The sequence below is a fragment of the Leptodactylus fuscus genome, chromosome 5 (assembly GCF_031893055.1).
Source record: "Leptodactylus fuscus isolate aLepFus1 chromosome 5, aLepFus1.hap2, whole genome shotgun sequence".
In the NCBI taxonomy this organism is placed as follows: domain Eukaryota; kingdom Metazoa; phylum Chordata; class Amphibia; order Anura; family Leptodactylidae; genus Leptodactylus; species Leptodactylus fuscus.
Window position 1 is genome coordinate 18,290,805 of NC_134269.1, and position 21,485 is coordinate 18,312,289.

The 21,485-nt window shown below is 52.9% G+C and overlaps 3 protein-coding genes across 3 annotated transcripts in view; all 3 read right to left on the bottom strand.

Moving 5' to 3' along the window:
- Positions 1-8,596, bottom strand: part of MAN2B1 (mannosidase alpha class 2B member 1) — a 41,338-nt gene extending 32,742 nt beyond the window's left edge. The window contains exon 1 of the mRNA XM_075272521.1: positions 8,498-8,596. Coding sequence (XP_075128622.1) covers positions 8,498-8,578 — 81 coding nt within the window. The 5' untranslated portion in view covers positions 8,579-8,596. The remainder of the gene's footprint in view (positions 1-8,497) is intronic.
- Positions 8,597-12,700: 4,104 nt separating this feature from the next.
- On the bottom strand, positions 12,701-16,850 carry WDR83OS (WD repeat domain 83 opposite strand). Its single transcript, XM_075276051.1, has 4 exons — positions 16,724-16,850; positions 14,055-14,160; positions 13,082-13,179; positions 12,701-12,862 (listed from the first exon to the last, which is right to left on the bottom strand). The coding sequence occupies exons 1-4, from the start codon at positions 16,771-16,773 to the stop codon at positions 12,796-12,798; spliced, it is 321 nt and encodes a 106-aa protein (XP_075132152.1). The 5' UTR covers positions 16,774-16,850; the 3' UTR covers positions 12,701-12,795.
- Positions 16,851-18,628: 1,778 nt separating this feature from the next.
- Positions 18,629-21,281, bottom strand: SWSAP1 (SWIM-type zinc finger 7 associated protein 1). Its single transcript, XM_075276052.1, has 2 exons — positions 21,018-21,281; positions 18,629-19,077 (listed from the first exon to the last, which is right to left on the bottom strand). Exons 1-2 carry the CDS (start codon positions 21,273-21,275, stop codon positions 18,640-18,642), a joined length of 696 nt encoding a protein of 231 aa, XP_075132153.1. The 5' UTR covers positions 21,276-21,281; the 3' UTR covers positions 18,629-18,639.
- Between the last annotated feature and the right edge of the window lie 204 nt (positions 21,282-21,485).

Consider the following 21,485-nt stretch of genomic DNA (forward strand, 5'->3'; position numbering starts at 1 on the left):
CCTCCAGTACACTGCACCCCCTCCTCTCCTCCAGTACACTGCACCCCCTCCTCTCCTCCAGTACACTGCACCCTCTCCTCTCCTCCAGTACACTGCACCCCCTCCTCCAGTACACTGCACCCCCTCCTCCAGTACACTGCACCCCTCTCCTCTCCTCCAGTACACTGCACCCTCTCCTCCAGTACACTGCACTCCCTCCTCCAGTACACTGCACCCTCTCCTCTCCTCCAGTACACTGCACCCCCTCCTCCAGTACACCGCACCCTCTCCTCTCCTCCAGTACACTGCACCCTCTCCTCTCCTCCAGTACACTGCACCCTCTCCTCTCCTCCAGTACACTGCACCCTCTCCTCTCCTCCAGTACACTGCACCCCTCTCCTCCCCCTCCAGTACACTGCAACTTCTCCTCTCCTCCAGTACACTGCACCCCTCTCCTCTCCTCCAGTACACTGCACCCCTCCTCCCCCTCCAGTACACTGCACCCCCTCCTCCAGTACACTGCACCCCCTCCTCCAGTACACTGCACCCCCTCCTCCCCCTCCAGTACACTGCACCCCTCTCCTCTCCTTCAGTACACTGCACCCCTCTCCTCTCGTACACTGCACCCCTCTCCTCTCCTCCAGTACACTGCACCCCTCTCCTCTCCTCCAGTACACTGCACCCCTCTCCTTTCCTCCAGTACACTGCACCCTCTCCTCTCCTCCAGTACACTGCACCCTCTCCTCCAGTACACTGCACCCTCTCCTCTCCTCCAGTACACTGCACCCCTCTCCTCTCCTCCAGTACACTGCACCCCCTCCTCCCCCTCCAGTACACTGCACCCCCTCCTCTCCTCCAGTACACTGCACCCCCTCCTCTCCTCCAGTACACTGCACCCTCTCCTCTCCTCCAGTACACTGCACCCCCTCCTCCAGTACACTGCACCCCTCTCCTCTCCTCCAGTACACTGCACCCTCTCCTCCAGTACACTGCACCCCCTCCTCCAGTACACTGCACCCTCTCCTCTCCTCCAGTACACTGCACCCCCTCCTCCAGTACACTGCACCCTCTCCTCTCCTCCAGTACACTGCACCCCCTCCTCCAGTACACTGCACCCTCTCCTCTCCTCCAGTACACTGCACCCCCTCCTAGAGTACACTGCACCCTCTCCTCTCCTCCAGTACACTGCACCCTCTCCTCTCCTCCAGTACACTGCACCCCCTCCTCTCCTCCAGTACACTGCACCCCCTCCTCCAGTACACTGCACCCCCTCCTCCAGTACACTGCACCCCTCTCCTCCCCCTCCAGTACACTGCACCTTCTCCTCTCCTCCAGTACACTGCACCCCTCTCCTCTCCTCCAGTACACTGCACCCCCTCCTCCCCCTCCAGTACACTGCACCCCCTCCTCCCCCTCCAGTACACTGCACCCCCTCCTCCAGTACACTGCACCCCCTCCTCCAGTACACTGCACCCCCTCCTCCCCCTCCAGTACACTGCACCCCCTCCTCCCCCTCCAGTACACTGCACCCCCTTCTCCCCCTCCAGTACACTGCACGCCCTCCTCTCCCCTCCTCCAGTACACTGCACCCCCTCCTCTCCTCCAGTACACTGCACCCCTCTCCTCCCTCTCGAGTACACTGCACCCCCTCCTCTCCTCCAGTACACTGCACCCTCTCCTCCCCCTCCAGTACACTGCACCCCCTCCTCTCCTCCAGTACACTGCACCCCCTCCTCCCCCTCCAGTACACTGCACCCCCTCCTCTCCTCCAGTACACTGCACCCCCTCCTCTCCTCCAGTACACTGCACCCCCTCCTCTCCTCCAGTACACTGCACCCCCTCCTCCCCCTCCAGTACACTGCACCCTCTCCTCTCCTCCAGTACACTGCACCCTCTCCTCCAGTACACTGCACCCCCTCCTCTCCTCCAGTACACTGCACCCCCTCTCCTCCCCCTCCAGTACACTGCACCCCCCTCCTCCAGTACACTGCACCCCCTCCTCTCCTCCAGTACACTGCACCCCCTCTCCTCCCCCTCCAGTACACTGCACCCCCTCCTCCAGTACACTGCACCCCTCTCCTCCCCCTCCAGTACACTGCACCCCCTCCAGTACACTGCACCCCCTCCTCTCCCCTCCTCCAGTACACTGCACCCCCTCCTCTCTTCCAGTACACTGCACCCCTCTCCTCCCCCTCCAGTACACTGCACCCTCCCCTCTCCTCCAGTACACTGCACCCCCTCCTCCAGTACACTGCACCCCCTCCTCCCCCTCCAGTACACTGCACCCCTCTCCTCCCCCTCCAGTACACTGCACCCCTCTCCTCTCCTCCAGTACACTGCACCCCCTCCTCTCCTCCAGTACACTGCACCCTCTCCTCTCCTCCAGTACACTGCACCCTCTCCTCTCCTCCAGTACACTGCACCCTCTCCTCCAGTACACTGCACCCCCTCCTCTCCTCCAGTACACTGCACCCCTCTCCTCCCCCTCCAGTACACTGCACCCCCTCCTCTCCTCCAGTACACTGCACCCCCTCCTCTCCTCCAGTACACTGCACCCCTCTCCTCCCCCTCCAGTACACTGCACCCCCTCCTCCAGTACACTGCACCCCCTCCTCTCCTCCAGTACACTGCACCCCTCTCCTCCCCCTCCAGTACACTGCACCCTCCCCTCTCCTCCAGTACACTGCACCCCCTCCTCTCCTCCAGTACACTGCACCCCCTCCTCCAGTACACTGCACCCCCTCCTCCAGTACACTGCACCCCTCTCCTCCCCCTCCAGTACACTGCACCCCCTCCAGTACACTGCACCCCCTCCTCTCCCCTCCTCCAGTACACTGCACCCCCTCCTCTTTTCCAGTACACTGCACCCCTCTCCTCCCCCTCCAGTACACTGCACCCCCTCCTCTCCTCCAGTACACTGCACCCCTCTCCTCCCCCTCCAGTACACTGCACCCCTCTCCTCCCCCTCCAGTACACTGCACCCTCCCCTCTCCTCCAGTACACTGCACCCCCTCCTCTCCTCCAGTACACTGCACCCCCTCCTCCAGTACACTGCACCCCTCTCCTCCTCCTCCAGTACACTGCACCCCCTCCTCCCCCTCCAGTACACTGCACCCCCTCCTCCAGTACACTGCACCCCTCTCCTCCCCCTCCAGTACACTGCACCCCTCTCCTCCCCCTCCAGTACACTGCACCCCCTCCTCTCCTCCAGTACACTGCACCCCCTCCTCTCCTCCAGTACACTGCACCCCTCTCCTCTCCTCCAGTACACTGCACCCCTCTCCTCCCCCTCCAGTACACTGCACCCCTCTCCTCCCCCTCCAGTACACTGCACCCTCTCCTCTCCTCCAGTACACTGCACCCTCTCCTCCAGTACACTGCACCCCTCTCCTCCCCCTCCAGTACACTGCACCCCCTCCTCTCCTCCAGTACACTGCACCCCCTCCTCTCCTCCAGTACACTGCACCCCTCTCCTCCCCCTCCAGTACACTGCACCCCTCTCCTCCCCCTCCAGTACACTGCACCCCTCTCCTCTCCTCCAGTACACTGCACCCCCTCCTCTCCTCCAGTACACTGCACCCATCTCCTCTCCTCCAGTACACTGCACCCCTCTCCTCCCCCTCCAGTACACTGCACCCCTCTCCTCCCCCTCCAGTACACTGCACCCCCTCCTCCCCCTCCAGTACACTGCACCCCTCTCCTCTCCTCCAGTACACTGCACCCCTCTCCTCCCCCTCCAGTACACTGCACCCCCTCCTCTCCTCCAGTACACTGCACCCCCTCCTCTCCTCCCCCTCCAGTACACTGCACCCCCTCCTCTCCTCCAGTACACTGCACCCCTCTCCTCCCCCTCCAGTACACTGCACCCCCTCCTCTCCTCCAGTAAACTGCACCCCCTCCTCTCCTCCAGTACAATGCACCCCTCTCCTCCCCCTCCAGTACACTGCACCCCCTCCTCTCCCTCCAGTACACTGCACCCCCTCCTCTCCTCCAGTACACTGCACCCCCTCCTCTCCTCCAGTACACTGCACCCCCTCCTCTCCTCCAGTACACTGCACCCCTCTCCTCCCCCTCCAGTACACTGCACCCCTCTCCTCCCCCTCCAGTACACTGCACCCCCTCCTCTCCTCCAGTACACTGCACCCCCTCCTCTCCTCCAGTACACTGCACCCCTCTCCTCCCCCTCCAGTACACTGCACCCCTCTCCTCCCCCTCCAGTACACTGCACCCCCTCCTCTCCTCCAGTACACTGCACCCCCTCCTTTCCTCCAGTACACTGCACCCCCTCCTTTCCTCCAGTACACTGCACCCCCTCCTCTCCTCCAGTACACTGCACCCCTCTCCTCCCCCTCCAGTACACTGCACCCCTCTCCTCTCCTCCAGTACACTGCACCCCATCCTCTCCTCCAGTACACTGCACCCCCTCCTCTCCTTCAGTACACTGCACCCCCTCCTCTCCTCCAGTACACTGCACCCCTCTCCTCCCCCTCCAGTACACTGCACCCCCTCCTCTCCTCCAGTACACTGCACCCCCTCCTCTCCTCCAGTACACTGCACCCCCTCCTCTCCTCCAGTACACTGCACCCCTCTCCTCCCCCTCCAGTACACTGCACCCCTCTCCTCCCCCTCCAGTACACTGCACCCCTCTCCTCTCCTCCAGTACACTGCACCCATCTCCTCTCCTCCAGTACACTGCACCCCTCTCCTCCCCCTCCAGTACACTGCACCCCCTCCTCCAGTACACTGCACCCCCCTCCTCCCCCTCCAGTACACTGCACCCCTCTCCTCCCCCTCCAGTACACTGCACCCCCTCCTCTCCTCCAGTACACTGCACCCCTCTCCTCCCCCTCCAGTACACTGCACCCCTCTCCTCCCCCTCCAGTACACTGCACCCCCTCCTCTCCTCCAGTACACTGCACCCCCTCCTCTCCTCCAGTACACTGCACCCCCTCCTCTCCTCCAGTACACTGCACCCCTCTCCTCCCCCTCCAGTACACTGCACCCCTCTCCTCCCCCTCCAGTACACTGCACCCCCTCCTCTCCTCCAGTACACTGCACCCCCTCCTCTCCTCCAGTACACTGCACCCCCTCCTCTCCTCCAGTACACTGCACCCCTCTCCTCCCCCTCCAGTACACTGCACCCTCTCCTCTCCTCCAGTACACTGCACCCTCTCCTCTCCTCCAGTACACTGCACCCTCTCCTCTCCTCCAGTACACTGCACCCTCTCCTCTCCTCCAGTACACTGCACCCTCTCCTCTCCTCCAGTACACTGCACCATCTCCTCTCCTCCAGTACACTGCACCCCTCTCCTCTCCTCCAGTACACTGCACTCTCTCCTCTCCTCCAGTACACTGCACCCTCGCCTCTCCTCCAGTACACTGCACCCCTCTCCTCTCCTCCAGTACACTGCACCCTCTCCTCTCCTCCAATACACTGCACCCCTCCTCCAGTACACTGCACCCTCTCCTCTCCTCCAGTACACTGCACCCCCCTCCTCCAGTACACTGCACCCCTCACCTCCCCCTCCAGTACACTGCACCTTCTCCTCTCCTCCAGTACACTGCACCCCCTCCAGTACACTGCACCCCCTCCTCCCCCTCCAGTACACTGCACCCCCTCCTCCCCCTCCAGTACACTGCACCCCCTCCTCCCCCTCCAGTACACTGCACCCCTCTCCTCCCCCTCCAGTACACTGCACCCCTCTCCTCTCCTCCAGTACACTGCACCCCCTCCTCTCCTCCAGTACACTACACCCCATCCTCTCCTCCAGTACACTGCACCCCCTCCTCTCCTTCAGTACACTGCACCCCCTCCTCTCCTCCAGTACACTGCACCCCTCTCCTCCCCCTCCAGTACACTGCACCCCCTCCTCTCCTCCAGTACACTGCACCCCCTCCTCTCCTCCAGTACACTGCACCCCCTCCTCTCCTCCAGTACACTGCACCCCTCTCCTCCCCCTCCAGTACACTGCACCCCTCTCCTCCCCCTCCAGTACACTGCACCCCTCTCCTCTCCTCCAGTACACTGCACCCATCTCCTCTCCTCCAGTACACTGCACCCCTCTCCTCCCCCTCCAGTACACTGCACCCCCTCCTCCAGTACACTGCACCCCCCTCCTCCCCCTCCAGTACACTGCACCCCCTCCTCTCCTCCAGTACACTGCACCCCTCTCCTCCCCCTCCAGTACACTGCACCCCTCTCCTCCCCCTCCAGTACACTGCACCCCCTCCTCTCCTCCAGTACACTGCACCCCCTCCTCTCCTCCAGTACACTGCACCCCCTCCTCTCCTCCAGTACACTGCACCCCTCTCCTCCCCCTCCAGTACACTGCACCCCTCTCCTCCCCCTCCAGTACACTGCACCCCCTCCTCTCCTCCAGTACACTGCACCCCCTCCTCTCCTCCAGTACACTGCACCCCTCTCCTCCCCCTCCAGTACACTGCACCCTCTCCTCTCCTCCAGTACACTGCACCCTCTCCTCTCCTCCAGTACACTGCACCCCTCTCCTCCCCTCCAGTACACTGCACCCTCTCCTCTCCTCCAGTACACTGCACCCTCTCCTCCAGTACACTGCACCCCCTCCTCTCCTCCAGTACACTGCACCCCCTCCTCCAGTACACTGCACCCCTCTCCTCCCCCTCCAGTACACTGCACCCCCTCCTCTCCTCCAGTACACTGCACCCCCTCCTCTCCTCCAGTACACTGCACCCATCTCCTCTCCTCCAGTACACTGCACCCCTCTCCTCCCCCTCCAGTACACTGCACCCTCCCCTCTCCTCCAGTACACTGCACCCCTCTCCTCCAGTACACTGCACCCTCTCCTCTCCTCCAGTACACTGCACCCCTCTCCTCCCCCTCCAGTACACTGCACCCCTCTCCTCCCCCTCCAGTACACTGCGCCCCCTCCTCTCCTCCAGTACACTGCACCCCTCTCCTCCCCCTCCAGTACACTGCACCCCCTCCTCTCCTCCAGTACACTGCACCCCCTCCTCTCCTCCAGTATACTGCACCCCCTCCTCTCCTCCAGTACACTGCACCCTCTCCTCTCCTCCAGTACACTGCACCCTCTCCTCCAGTACACTGCACCCCCTCCTCTCCTCCAGTACACTGCACCCCCTCCTCCAGTACACTGCACCCCTCTCCTCCCCCTCCAGTACACTGCACCCCTCTCCTCCAGTACACTGCACCCCCTCCTCTCCTCCAGTACACTGCACCCCCTCCTCCAGTACACTGCACCCCTCTCCTCCCCCTCCAGTACACTGCACCCCCTCCTCCAGTACACTGCACCCCCTCTCCCCTCCTCCAGTACACTGCACCCTCTCCTCTCCTCCAGTACACTGCACCCCCTCCTCCAGTACACTGCACCCCCTCTCCCCTCCTCCAGTACACTGCACCCTCTCCCCTCCTCTCCTCCAGTACACTGCACCCCCTCCTCCAGTACACTGCACTCCTCTCCTCCTCCTCCAGTACACTGCACCCCTCTCCTCCCCCTCCAGTACACTGCACCCTCTCCTCTCCTCCAGTACACTGCACCCCTCTCCTCCCCCTCCAGTACACTGCACCCCTCTCCTCCCCCTCCAGTACACTGCACCCCCTCCTCCAGTACACTGCACCCCCTCTCCCCTCCTCCAGTACACTGCACCCTCTCCTCTCCTCCAGTACACTGCACCCCCTCCTCTCCTCCAGTACACTGCACCCCTCTCCTCCCCCTCCAGTACACTGCACCCCCTCCTCTCCTCCAGTACACTGCACCCCCTCCTCTCCTCCAGTACACTGCACCCTCTCCTCTCCTCCAGTACACTGCACCCCTCTCCTCCAGTACACTGCACCCCTCTCCTCCCCCTCCAGTACACTGCACCCTCTCCTCTCCTCCAGTACACTGCACCCTCTCCTCCAGTACACTGCACCCCCTCCTCTCCCTCCAGTACACTGCACCCCCTCCTCCAGTACACTGCACCCCTCTCCTCCCCCTCCAGTACACTGCACCCATCTCCTCTCCTCCAGTACACTGCACCCCTCTCCTCCCCCTCCAGTACACTGCACCCCTCTCCTCCAGTACACTGCACCCTCTCCTCTCGTACACTGCACCCCTCTCCTCCCCCTCCAGTACACTGCACCCCTCTCCTCCCCCTCCAGTACACTGCACCCCCTCCTCTCCTCCAGTACACTGCACCCCTCTCCTCCCCCTCCAGTACACTGCACCCTCTCCTCTCCTCCAGTACACTGCACCCCTCTCCTCCCCCTCCAGTACACTGCACCCCTCTCCTCCAGTACACTGCACCCCCTCCTCTCCTCCAGTACACTGCACCCCCTCTCCCCCAGTACACTGCACCCCCTCTCCCCTCCTCCAGTACACTGCACCCTCTCCTCTCCTCCAGTACACTGCACCCCTCTCCTCCCCCTCCAGTACACTGCACCCTCTCCTCTCCTCCAGTACACTGTAATGTACACCGGCAGACACTTCTCTTCCCGTTTCAGTGAATAGCCGGTAACTTATCACTAGATGTTGTCACTCACGTCCGGGCCGCAGCCGTTGCCCCGGTGCACTCCCGCCAGCAGTAATACTACGAGCAGCCCCCGGTACCCGCCGCTCTCCATCCCGCTGCTCTCTGTACTCTGCACCGCTGCGGGAGCAACACACTGTCATGTGATCTGTCACCGGACACGCCCCATACAACCCGCCACCCAATAGAATAACTGTCTGCGGTCATGTGATCTACCGACCACCGGGGCTGACACTGTAGGGTTAATGCCGACTTCTCTACAGAAGCAGCAAATAGCAATCACCGGAAATATCTGCCCCGCCTGGTAGGAACGGGCTACAGTATATAGTACATAATATACAGTATATAGTACAGAGTAGAGTATATACACATACAGTAGTATATAGTACATAGTGTACAGACAGTATATAGTACATAGTGTACAGTATATAGTACATAGTGTACAGTATATAGTACATAGTGTACAGTATATACTACATAGTATACAGTATATACAGTAGTATATAGTACATAATATACAGTATATAGTACATAGTGTACAGTATATAGTACATAGTATACAGACAGTATATAGTACATAGTGTACAGTATATAGTACATAGTGTACAGTATATAGTACATAGTATACAGTATATACTACATAGTATACAGTATATACTACATAGTATACAGTATATACAGTAGTATATAGTACATAATATACAGTATATAGTACATAGTATACAGTATATAGTACATAGTATACAGTATATAGTACATAGTGTACAGTATATAGTACATAGTATACAGTATATAGTACATAGTATACAGTATATAGTACATAGTGTACAGTATATAGTACATAGTGTACAGTATATAGTACATAGTGTACAGTATATAGTACATAATATACAGTATATAGTACATAGTATACAGTATATAGTACATAGTGTACAGTATATAGTACATAGTATACAGTATATAGTACATAGTATACAGTATATAGTACATAGTGTACAGTATATAGTACATAGTGTACAGTATATAGTACATAGTGTACAGTATATAGTACATAATATACAGTATATAGTACATAGTATACAGTATATAGTACATAGTGTACAGTATATAGTACATAGTATACAGTATATAGTACATAGTGTACAGTATATACAGTAGTACAGAGTACATAGTATACAGTTGTGCTCAATATAAAGTACATAGTATACAGTAGTGCTTTGTATAAAGTATATAGTATACAGTAGTGCTTTGTATACAATACAGTGGGACTATTAAAGGATTATTTTATATAGTATAGTATATAGCATAGATTAACTTGTACATACTGTACAATATAGTAGTACATAGTATACAATATACAATACAGTACTGCTTATTATGCAGTATATAGTACATAGTGTACAGTATATGTAGTAGTGCATAGTATATATTATATACTATGTATATAATACATAGTATACAGTATATTACAGTATTCAGTATACAGAATATAGTACATAACATACAGTACATAGTATACAGAATACAGTACATAGTATATAGCACAGTGATGGCCAACCTTTTCGGCAGACGCTAGGTTCACACCTGTGTTCAGCCTTCCGTTCTGTGCTTTCCGTTTTCTGCATGCCAGAAGACGGAAACCACAGACCGGGTCCGGCCCTGAGCGGCGGTGAGCGTTTTATGCTCTCCGCTGCGAAACCGTTTTTTTAAATCCGGACACAGAGTACTGCATGTCCGACTCTGTGTCCAGATTATAAAACCCGGTTTCGTGGCGGAGAGCGCAAAACACTCACCGCCGCTCACGGCCGGACATCTCTCTCACCCATTCAAATAAATGGGTGAGAGAGAATCCTGCAGGTTTCCGTATCCTGCTCAGTTTTATGCAGGAAACGGAAACCTCAAGTACGGAGAGCAGAACGCAGATGTGAATGAGCCCTTAGTGTGTCAAAATTTGTAAAAAAAAAAAAAAACAACCCAGGGTGACTCGTGTGTTGTGTCACCTCTAGAAAATTCATCATTTTGTGACGTTTGTAACTCTAATAACATATTATTTGCCGTACATGTATTGTATTTATTAAAGCAAACACATATCATTCCAGATTTGTATCCGGTGTCTGTATCATGACCTTGTTCTGACCTGTTGCTGTGATCTCTGCAGGGCGCTGTTGTCCGCACGTTCTGTGAGCATTGTTCTGGTGGCTGACACTGAGCCAGAGAGGTGAGCGGTGGGTAGAGCACTGTCCCGCTACACAGCCCATCAGGGCGCTGAATGGGAGACTCTTCCACTCGCCTCTCTGGCTCCAGTCATTACAGGACAGCTGTGTGCGCCGACCAGTCACTGCGCATGTACACGATCTCAGCAGGGCCGCTGCAGACATCACAGCAGCGGCCCTACCATGCAAAGAGCTGTTAATGGAGCCCGAGCCTAAGATGTGAGCGTAAGCACCCCCCGTTCACCTCTAAACATCCCCCTGTCAGCGCTACAGACGGCACTGTGTTGCTTGTCAGCGCTGAAAACTGACATAGCACGGCACTGCGTTGCATGTCAGCTACCATGGCATTGCGTGTCACCTGTGAAACGTGTCATAAGTTAGCCATTGCTGATTATAGTACATAGCATACAGTACATAGTATAGTCTTTGTCATGATCCTCATTACTGGGTATTTTTTCAGTGTGGCTGTCGTATTATCCTGCTGAAAGATACCATGGCCATTAGGGGGCAGCGCTGCCATAAAGGTAGTTACTTGGTCTGTACATAACCTGGGATAGCCCCTGTCTGAGGTGAGATATATCAGACAGAAAGAAACATGAGTAAGCGTAAAGATCTGGGTACCTGTGACAATGGTGACGTCCAGATGACTGGGTCAGCGCACCGCCATAGTGGCAGGTCTTCTGCGGTGTTCTGCTATATACCTACCACTCTTAGTAGGTACCAGAAGACATGCCACTATGGCGGTGCTCTGACCCAGTCATCTGCACATCTTCCTTGTCACAGTTACCTGGATCTTTACACTTATTCATGTTTCCTTCTTCCACTAAGAACGGACCGTTCACTTTCTGTCTGAGATATCCCACCTGAGACTGGAGGTATCACAGGAAATGGCGGCGTGTATAAACCACAGCGGTAGCATTCTCAGCTCTGCTACATCTGCACACAGATATATTCTGCAATTCCACCAGTGTGCAGTGTATAGATACAGTAGATTACGCGGTGTACATCTGTCTAGTTCTTCTCGTCTTCGTGCAGGTTTCCTGTCTCTTGCACTTATCTTCTGACATTTCTTAAGTCTAACTGTAAAACACCCAAAACTGTCAGGAGACTCGGCCGACAATGGCCAACCCCGGCCCCTGAAGCCTTCCATACTCAAGAGTTACTAGAAGATCCATTGCTAGAATTTAGAGATGGGCGAACACTGTTCGGATCAGCCGTTCTGAACAGCACGCTCCCATAGAAATGAATGGAAGCACCTGGCACGTACACTTTGCTGGCGGCCGGCCGGCGTCACAGGTGCTTCCATTCATTTCTATGGGAGCGTGCTGTTCGGAACGGCTGATCTGAACAGTGTTTGCTCATCTCTACTAGAATTCAATCCCCTCCATAAGAGGCCTAAGCACAGCACGGCCCGCAGGGGTTACCTAGTTATACCATCTCATAGGAAATGCAGAATTGTACAAAGGTGCCATGCAGGACTTCAGGAAAGCTGGACTACAACCCCATTTTTGGAACTGCATCTGAGATCTTACAGCTCATTTCTTAGACCCCTGACTTTGTGACATGGGATGGGGTATATGTGACATATGTATCTGACAGCGATGTGCCCATCTACCGTCTCCCATTTTTTCAGAGGTCTCCACACCGTAGCCCACCCTGTTATTGGCAGCTGCACAGAGTATGGATAGATCTCACACTAGGGGGTACTTAGAAGTGCTGGCACAGCTTTAAGGGGTAGATCAGTCTTAAGAAGTTATCCTCTACTGGTGGGGGACGGAGTGGTCAGGGGCTGTGTAACTTCGACACTTCCCCTGTTCCCTTGATCAGTGGTGGTCTAACTGTTCAGACCCCTTACCAAACTTTAAGTGATCATCATGTTGTATTCTATCCTGCCTGTGAGAACGGCCATCGCTCTAGCAGTTATCCCCTATCCAGCAGATGCAGGTGACATTTGCTTTTGGCCAGAACACCCCTTTAATAGACATGAAATAAGAGTCAGGACGTATTACAACCCTCAGTGTTTATTCCTTCTAATAACAGACAGTGGTGAGACGCAGGAAACCCTTCACAATGACAACCATCAGGGTGAGAGCCGGGGTCACCACGGAGGAGACATGGGCTGTGGGTTCTGTAGATAGGACATGACGACTGCAGAAATAGATAACCTGCAAGAAGAGGAAGAGGCTTATTAAAGTGAAGCTCCAGACATCGGGGCCTACAAAACTACAACCCCCAGCATGCTCCAGTCACTGGAAAACCACAGCAAGTGTGCATGCTGGGAGTTATAGTGTCGCAACAGCTAGAACATTGAAGGTTGTCAATGCCCGCTCCAGAACATCAGTCTTCAATGGACGTTCCGCCTGTGCCCCCTCCATCAGACTCACATGAAGCTGCTCATCATTTGCTTGGTGTCTTCAGAACTTCGAGAATTTGCAAAGCTGATAAATGAGCAGTAGACGGCGATCCAGGCGCACCACTTCAGCTGCAAAACACAGAACAGGCGGTTACAGACATCACTATAGGATACCAGCCATGTATAGTGGACGTGTCCAGCCCACACATCAATGGTCTGCCCACATTGCTTATGAGAGTACTGTCAGCATGCCCTGGCGGCCCCATCATCAATGAGCTGATAAAGGATGACATCCAGAACTAAAAACATCAAGAAGCAGATCATGTGATCCCCTTTAGCCAATCAGCTGTACAGCTTGCTCTAATTTGTACAAACCCTCTATATGGCAGTTGCGCCCCCTGACTATGCAAAGGCAACCAGCAGGCATGGAGTCTGTGTGTGACGCCGACCACTCAGACCAGTATAGAATAGATTATACAGTCCTAGCCAATGATTCAGACCAGTGACACCCAGAGGATGATGGGAGAGATCATTTTTCCATGTGAATGTCTTCTGTGTCACACGTTGAGAGTTGGAGTTCCACCACATCTGGAAACCAATGAAGTTCTAAACAAATTAGGGTGTATACCTTAAAGGGGTTTTCCAGCCACAAACTAATTTGTCATACTGATGACTGATCCATTGGATAGGTTATCAATATGGGATGTGTCGGGGTCTGACACCCGGACCCCACACAGATCAGCAGTTCTAGCAGCCTTGGGTTGCCAACGCTACAAGTGGCTGTAGAGTGTGTGTAGTCTCGTCCACTGTACGGCACTGGGTCCAAAGAATTGCAGCACTGCCGGTCCTATAACAGCTTCCAGCACCCAGAGACTGCTATAACAGCTGATCTGTACCGAGTCTGGGTGTCAGAACCCCACACATCACACATTGATTCAATCAATTCTATAGATCTGATAGAGATATTGGAGTACAACGATAAACTGGTAACGTGCAGGCCTCACCTTAAGCATCAGACCACACATACTGAAGATCATTCCCAAGAGGTTCATGTAATCTGGGGTTGGGTCATCCAGGGTGGGCGAGTTTTCCGAGGTGGGAGGCTTATACCTGGATAAAAGAGACAGACATGGAGGACATTAGTCATGTAAGACTCAGAAGATAAGAGTCAATGATGAGGCTGGAGGAACCGCTCATGATCTCTATACAACACTGCCACCTATCTGTGAAGGAATGGAACTACAAGAGGCTTGAGAAACAGGTATCGCTACAAGGTGCTGGCTGCGGGGCCCTGTGGTAATGTAGTCGGGGTCTTTAAACTTATCCAACATGGGACTTAGAAAGAGATAAAAGACGCTATAGATCACATAATATAAAGGACCAGTCACCCTAAAGGGCCTGCTAATAAGAGGAGCTATGAGAGACATATGGATGTAAACTTCTCTATAGGTCCTTAGGACTGCAGATGTGTGGCGGAGCAGTGATCATGGGGGACGAGATGCTAAAACCAGGGTAGCAGGGAAGAAACAGGCACTAGTCTTTCGCTTTACTGTCCCTTTAAGGAAGATGATATCAGGTTATATCAGAGCCTTGAATTTCAGTCTTGACCTAAGATGTCCTCGCAAACAGTGGAGGTCTGACAAGGAAGATAATCCTGGGACTGGTGACTCACGGCGGACATAACAGCAGGAGATCAGCGGCGAGGGGCTTTAATACCAGAGGCCTTGCACGCTGTATAGAGTTCTGCACTATTCCTGGAATAGCCAGGTCACCGCTGGATTATGTATCTCCTATATACAGAGATCGGAGGGATTACACATCATCTAAAGGAAGCCTGGATTCTTATCCTGACACATAACAGCTGCTTCAGCGGGGGCCGCATCATAGAGCGCATCTGCCCATAGGCCGACCTGCGCTGATACAAAGGATACCAGCTATTCAGTGGTGAATATGGCACCAGACCATTGCGCTCTGTGAAGAGTACGGCCACTCGTTTACAGTATACAGCCCCGGTGAAGCAGCTGTTATAGATAAGGGTCTGGCTTAAAGGGGGTTTCCAGGACTTACATACTGACAACTCATCCTTAGGACAGGTCGTCATGATTTACAATGTCTGATCGATAGTTATCCAGCATTAGGGACACCAACAGATCAGCTCAATGTAGTCAGTGAAGACTGGTTCGTTGTTCACATAGTTCAGCACCAGCACAGTCCCATTCATGTGAGCTGCAATAAGTCATCAATATGGAAGTCCTGGGAAAGCTGTTTAAGGGTAAGTTCACATTGCCAGTATTAATGTCTATTGCTCTGATCAGTCATACGATGAGAGCAAAGGACATTAATGGAAGAATGAAGGCGAGCCCCCTCCGTCTGGTGTCCATCTGCATTTAACAACATGAGGAGCACTGACTTCCATCAGGTTTTTTTTACAATAGAAGAAAAAGTCCTACATGCAAAACTCTCCCTCCCTGTACAAAAGTAAACTACTGAAGAAAGTGCCCGGCATATGATTTACATGGGGGGATTGCAGACAGACCCCAGCCTCTATGTCTTACCTTCACCCCATCACTGTAAAATTCTGTTGCTTTCAACCTATGACAGATGAGAGCAGCAGATGTTCACAATGGTAGTGTGACTGTTCCCTAAGACAAGACATTAGTATCGTGTCAGTCTCACTATAAGACCCCATCAGTGACATACGCTGTCCTTCTAATGCAGGGGTAGGGAACCTCGGCTCTCCAGCTTTTGCACAACTACAACTCCCAGCATGCATACTTGCTCTGCTGTTCTTGGAACTCCCATGGAAGTGAATGGAGCATGCTGGGAGTTGTAGTTCCACAGCAGCTGGAGAGTCGGAGGTTCATCCAACTCCTGTTCTAATGTGTACAGGATAGGTCTATATCTATATGGTGTAAGACATAGCTGACCCAAGCCATCTGCTCTCAGAGGAGGTAATCCACCAGAAGCATCTGTCACCTCTATCTAATGGAAGCCTAAGCTTGGCTGACTGAGTGTGCATGTATTGGGGGAATCAGGAGAGAGAGCGCCATCAGCTGGACAAGTATAGTGTGTATGACTACTATGACTGGCCATACATCTTAGACAGCTGTCAGACACTGGCTCTACTGACAGCTACCCTCCCCCCCAACCCTAACTTACATAACTGACTCGCTATTAAGCATACCGAAAAACAACAGCCCGCACCTTCTCCCCCCTGACATCAGGAGAGCCCCATAGACTTGTGATGGCCGCCCGCACACTCTGGACCTAGCGGGGTGTCAGGATCCCGGCACAGTCCTGTGGATTAGGCAATATTAGGGGGTCTCTGTAGCAGGACGTCCCCTGGACAAAACCTAAAATACCGTGCGGTGAGGACCTCACACATAGAGCGCTCTGAGCCTGTCGCCTATGGCTGCCTCACCATAACTGATGGACATGAGGATGGTTGTGTTGTGGCAATGACCCCCCTCCCCCATCCTCGTACTGGGGGCCACACAGCAGCTGTCTCAGTATCTGGGTGTCTGGTCTCTGTGCTGAGCGCCCTCACTGTACATGTAATACCCTGCTTGACCTCATGGTTGTCCATGACCCCTCTATTCATCTCTATAGGTCTCATCCTGACTCAGCAGCGCCCCCTTCCTCAGTACTGCCCTGTCATCTGTCAGCACCTCACCTCTGCACCTTGCCCGGCCTCCTGGGGTCGTTCGCGCTGTTGCCTGTCATGTCTGCCCTGTCCTCGGTGGACTAAAGACTAATCTCCGGCTGATCAGAGAACTTCCGGCGCCGGGACCGGAAGTCTAGGGTCCACGTAAGCCGGAAGTGCTGCCTACCACGTGGTATTGTTTACAGCGGAGCGTGTGTAGGATCACGTGATCGTTCGCCAGCCTCAGTTATGCGGGTCACTGGGCTGTGTGCAGGCTGCAGCGGCCAGTGACTCCATTACAGACCAGTGAGGGGCCTGGACTGGGGGGAGAAGAACCGACATGGAGCCGCCTCAGTCACTGCTGACAGGACTAGAAGAAACTGCCTGTACAAACCCCATTGTAGTCTGTAGGGGGCGCCCTGGAGTCATTTAGAAATTGAAGTGCAAACAATTATGAATAGAAGTGACGTAAAATAACACCACACATATATGTTAGGCTGGGGGAGCGGCAGCAATGAGTCCAGCCCTGAATCCCATAGAACACCTGTGGGGGAGGAGGAGAGATCTCTTGGTGGCAGTTTGGAGAAGGCCCCCTTCACATCTCAGGGGGGACCGCGAGCAGGAGCCAAAGAAGAAGGGTCTAAGATTCCAGCAGAGCCTTGTAAGAAACTCATTGCTGGTTACCGGAAGCGGTGGTGCGCAGTTATTGTCTCTAAAGGTTGTGCTACCAAGTATTAGGCTGAGGGGGCCAATACTTCTGTCCGGACCAGTTTTGGAGTTTTGTGTAAAATGATCAATGATTTGACTTTTTTTTCATTCTCTTTTGTGTTTTTTTCATTGCAAGCAAAATAAATAAAGATATTACCAAAGAGTTTGTGCTTGTAATCATTTTCTGGAAGACACCGAGTATTATCTGACAGAATTGCAGGGGTGCCAGTACTTCGGGCCAACACTGTAGCTTGCTCAATCCCCCTGAACTCTGCTTGAGGAGAATTCTGTTGACTTCTGGCTACCTTCATAGCTCTCATGTTTTTATAATTTTGCCACAAATTAGATTTTTGTTTTCCCTGCCTGCAGTGAATTCGGCGCACTGTCGGCTTTCTAGCAGAGTATAAAACCGCATGTGCCCCAGGAGGTGAAAGGTCATCTGTAAAGGGATTCTGTAAATCACATTTTTTGCCGATCACACGTAGGAATAGCCTTTAGAAAGTCTATTCCTCTCTTACCTTTAGATGTCTTCTCCGCGTCACCGTTCGCAAGAAATCTCGGTTTTCTTGTGGCCGCTTACACAGCCGGCGTAAGCGGCCGTTTTCTTGTGGCTACAGGCATGCACAGTCGGCTTTGCCCTAGAAGCCACCGCCAGAAGACACGGTGAAGACCTCGTTCCAGAAGAAGATGGAGGAGCGCTGGAGAGTTCTCTGGCAGCATTGGGGACACCCCCTGTTCTGCAAAAGAACTCATTTACATACCGTCAAAAACCAGGATTTCAAGCGAACGGCGGCGCGGAGAAGACATCTAAAGGTAGGAGAAGAATAGACTTTCTTAAGGCTATTCCTACGTGTTAGTTAGAAAAAACATTTGAAAGATAGGATCCCTTTAATTAATATAATACCTATTCTACAGTGAAGACTGACTCACAGATAACTAAAAAAAATGAGAAGTGAGGAGGACTGCGCTGTTAGATACCATTCAGGGTAGGGGGAGTCTGTGTGACAGCCCTTATGGGCACTGTAATGGCCTCTATTAGTAGTTGTCCTTGTACTTGACCTTTTCAATTCTACGCAGTTCTTTGACCAAGGTAGAAAATTACCACCACACAAGAGAGGACCCCTAGTCATCCAGTATGTCAAGGTTTTTATTATTTACCAATTTCTTATTAAAAAAATAAATGTATATATATCACAAAATAAAAATTCTCTGAAAACAAAATGGTCACATGGCTCATCTTAGTCCTGTTTATCGGGACACTGGTCCCCTTTGGTAATACAAGGACTGATCCTTACGCTCCCATCTTCCTCGATGTGCAGGTTCCACTGTGGTCTTGGAGACTTGAAGCTCATCTTAAACACTTGCGTCTTCCCCTCAGGTGACAGTTCGCGATACACCAAGAACTGGTTTGGAAAATACCTTTCGACAGCCGGAAACAACCCATCAGCCCCCTCAGAGTTTGGTGTTGCAGACACTAATAGGCCACAGCGAAAGTGGGACACAGAGTCCAACATCAGTGCTGAGATATGAGCTCCATCTTGAAGGCTACACATGGTTGTCAGGTATCGCTCCAGACCATCAACCAGGATGAGGGAAGGAGTTGGAGATATTAGATGAAGTGAGGAGAAGAACTTAAGAAGCTCCTTTATAGAAGGGGGATACACAAAGCGGATTTGCTGCAAGGAGATAAAAAGACAATGTCAGTTTGTTGATCCATTCAGTATATAGATCATGCTGGGACTTCTACTAGGAGAGGGGAAGAGAGAGCTGGATAAAGGGGATTTTCCCTTAAAACTGCCTTCAACACTAATCTCGGCACTTTAGCCACAAGAAGACCAGCGACAGTGACATTTATGATCTGGAACATTACATGGATCAAATGTTAGCAGAAATGAAGCTTTAATGCACATAACTGGGGGGGGGGGGGGCAGGGAGGTCCAAATCTTTTAACGGAATGCACTTAGATGACATCTGAGAGCCCTCTGTTCCCCAGTGATTTCAATGGGGTGGATTTCAATCTATTAACGTAAAGCAGGATGGAACCTGCTGTATTATCAGAACGATATGGAGCATAGACCCCCGATCGCACTGCTTACTCCGTCATGTGCATGAGGCCTAAGGGTCAATGGTCCTCCAGAGTCAGGATACTGATGGTTATTGATGAGATTGGCAACCCCTATAATGAACTTTTGGAAAGGGACATGACTGCCGTGGCCTCATCAATGTTTACATTGCTCTGTCTACACATAGTCCACCCTACATACTACTGAATGGGAGCGAAGTCGCAATAACGCACTACATGGTGTACTGAGCAGTCTGAAAACGTTACAAAAGGCACCACCTTCTAAGTTATAGTAACAGCTCAGGTGGAGAGATGGCTGCACTACTATCATGGCACTTTCCCATTCACTTGTATAGAGTCCTGGGGGGGGGGGGGGGGGGTCACCTTTTGCTCATGTCTTATAACCGTATGTGGATGTCATAGTGGTTGGGGGGTGTCAACCACGTCTGTAGAGGGCACAGAATGATCATGTAAAGTAGTCTACGTCAGGGAAAGTCATAAGGGTTTAGTTTTAGTCACATGGACACCACAGCACAGGCTGGACCATCCAGATATCACAGAGTTTATGCCAGAAATCCGCCGATGCTGGAGCAATAAAGACTGGCATGAGTAACACCAGTCTTCAGAAATCTGCCCTATAGTGTTGTACTTAAAGGGTTTTTTGATTTAATGATTATGACCTATCCTGATCGTATGTCATCACATCAGCAGATCGACATGTCCACAGCATTTGGGTAAAGGCCGTGTCCTCTTCCCTGATGGTCAAGCACAGTATATTGCACATACATTGGTGTATGTGCTCGGTACTGCAGCTCATCCCCATTCACTCGAATGGGACTGAACTGCAAATAGACCATGTGACTGGTAAAGGTCAGCGCTCACTGACACGTGATCAGTATCAGACTCTCACCAATCTGATAGTGATGATCTACCCTAAAGATAGTTCATCGATACTCATGTCTAGGGCTGGGCGAGTATGGATCAAAAATGGCGATTAATCCGGCCTTGTATCTCCATTACGATTCATGTGATGATATAGGTCACGTCCCTTTTAAACTATATTTTGGCGAATCTCGTAAGAATCATCCGGCAGTTTCGTTCCGACCAATTCCCACATCATTTATACAAAATTGATGGCATAAATTATATATCTGCCTGGGCCGATGGCGTCGCCACTTTTCACAGAAGCGAAACTGCGATTTCTCAAACAAACCGACAATTTGGGCAAAAAAATGTGACTTTTTATACCTTTTACAGCAGAAATCTGGTGTAGAAGGAATAATAAATTGTGCCCAATGCGGCCATAGTCTGAAGTGTAATTCAAAGTGGACAACCCCTTTAAGTCTGTTAAGGACGATGGACCAGTGATGGACAGAACATTATGACCATGGCTAAGTCCACCAATCAGAGCTCAGCTTATGTACCCACACCCGCACCGGGAGAATGGAAGCCGCGCTCTGATTGGTTGTTACCATATACGCGGCTTACTATACAATCCATCATTTTATTATGTCCCCTCTCCTCACAGCCCCGTTCCCGCCTTTTCGCAGGCACCTTGAGTATGAGGGGGTCCCGGGCCGCCCTGCCCGCTTTGGGCACAGTCTGTAGCGGCTCCGGGCACAGGTACAGCACCGCTCCCTCCTCCTCTGCCGCCAGAGCCGCCGCCATGAACATAAGCCCGCTCATTCTGCAGCCCGGGGGCCCGAGTATCAGCGCTGGAGGTCCGTGTGGGCCACACTCTGCAGCTCCCACATCACCGGGCTCCTGGGAGCCGCTCAGGTCCCTCAAAACCCGAAGCAACGTACGAGACATGGGTCTCAATACTCTAGTGTGTGAGGAGCTTCTGACGTCATAAGGTCACATGACCGGATAGGCGTGAGGGCCGTGACTAGAGTGGAGTTGCTCCAGGTAGGTGTGATGTCACTGGAAGGGGCGTGGCCTCTCCAGGAGGGCGGAGTTTCGGCCTGTGCTGTATAGAGGAGGCGGAGCCGAGCAAATGCAGATGGAGAACAGAAAGCAGAG

What these genes read in the sequence shown, in the direction of transcription:
- SWSAP1 (XM_075276052.1), bottom strand. Translation starts at nt 21,275, where the DNA reads ATGTCTCGTACGTTGCTTCGGGTTTTGAGGGACCTGAGCGGCTCCCAG. An exon ending in GGGACCCCCTCATACTCAAG is followed by an intron (nt 19,078 to 21,017) that starts GTGCCTGCGAAA and finishes ATCTCCTTGCAG; the next exon opens with CAAATCCGCTTTGTGTATCC.
- WDR83OS (XM_075276051.1), bottom strand. Translation starts at nt 16,773, where the DNA reads ATGACAGGCAACAGCGCGAACGACCCCAGGAGGCCGGGCAAGGTGCAG. An exon ending in TGTGTGGTCTGATGCTTAAG is followed by an intron (nt 13,180 to 14,054) that starts GTGAGGCCTGCA and finishes TGTGTTTTGCAG; the next exon opens with CTGAAGTGGTGCGCCTGGAT. An exon ending in CAAATGATGAGCAGCTTCAT is followed by an intron (nt 12,863 to 13,081) that starts GTGAGTCTGATG and finishes CTCTTCTTGCAG; the next exon opens with GTTATCTATTTCTGCAGTCG.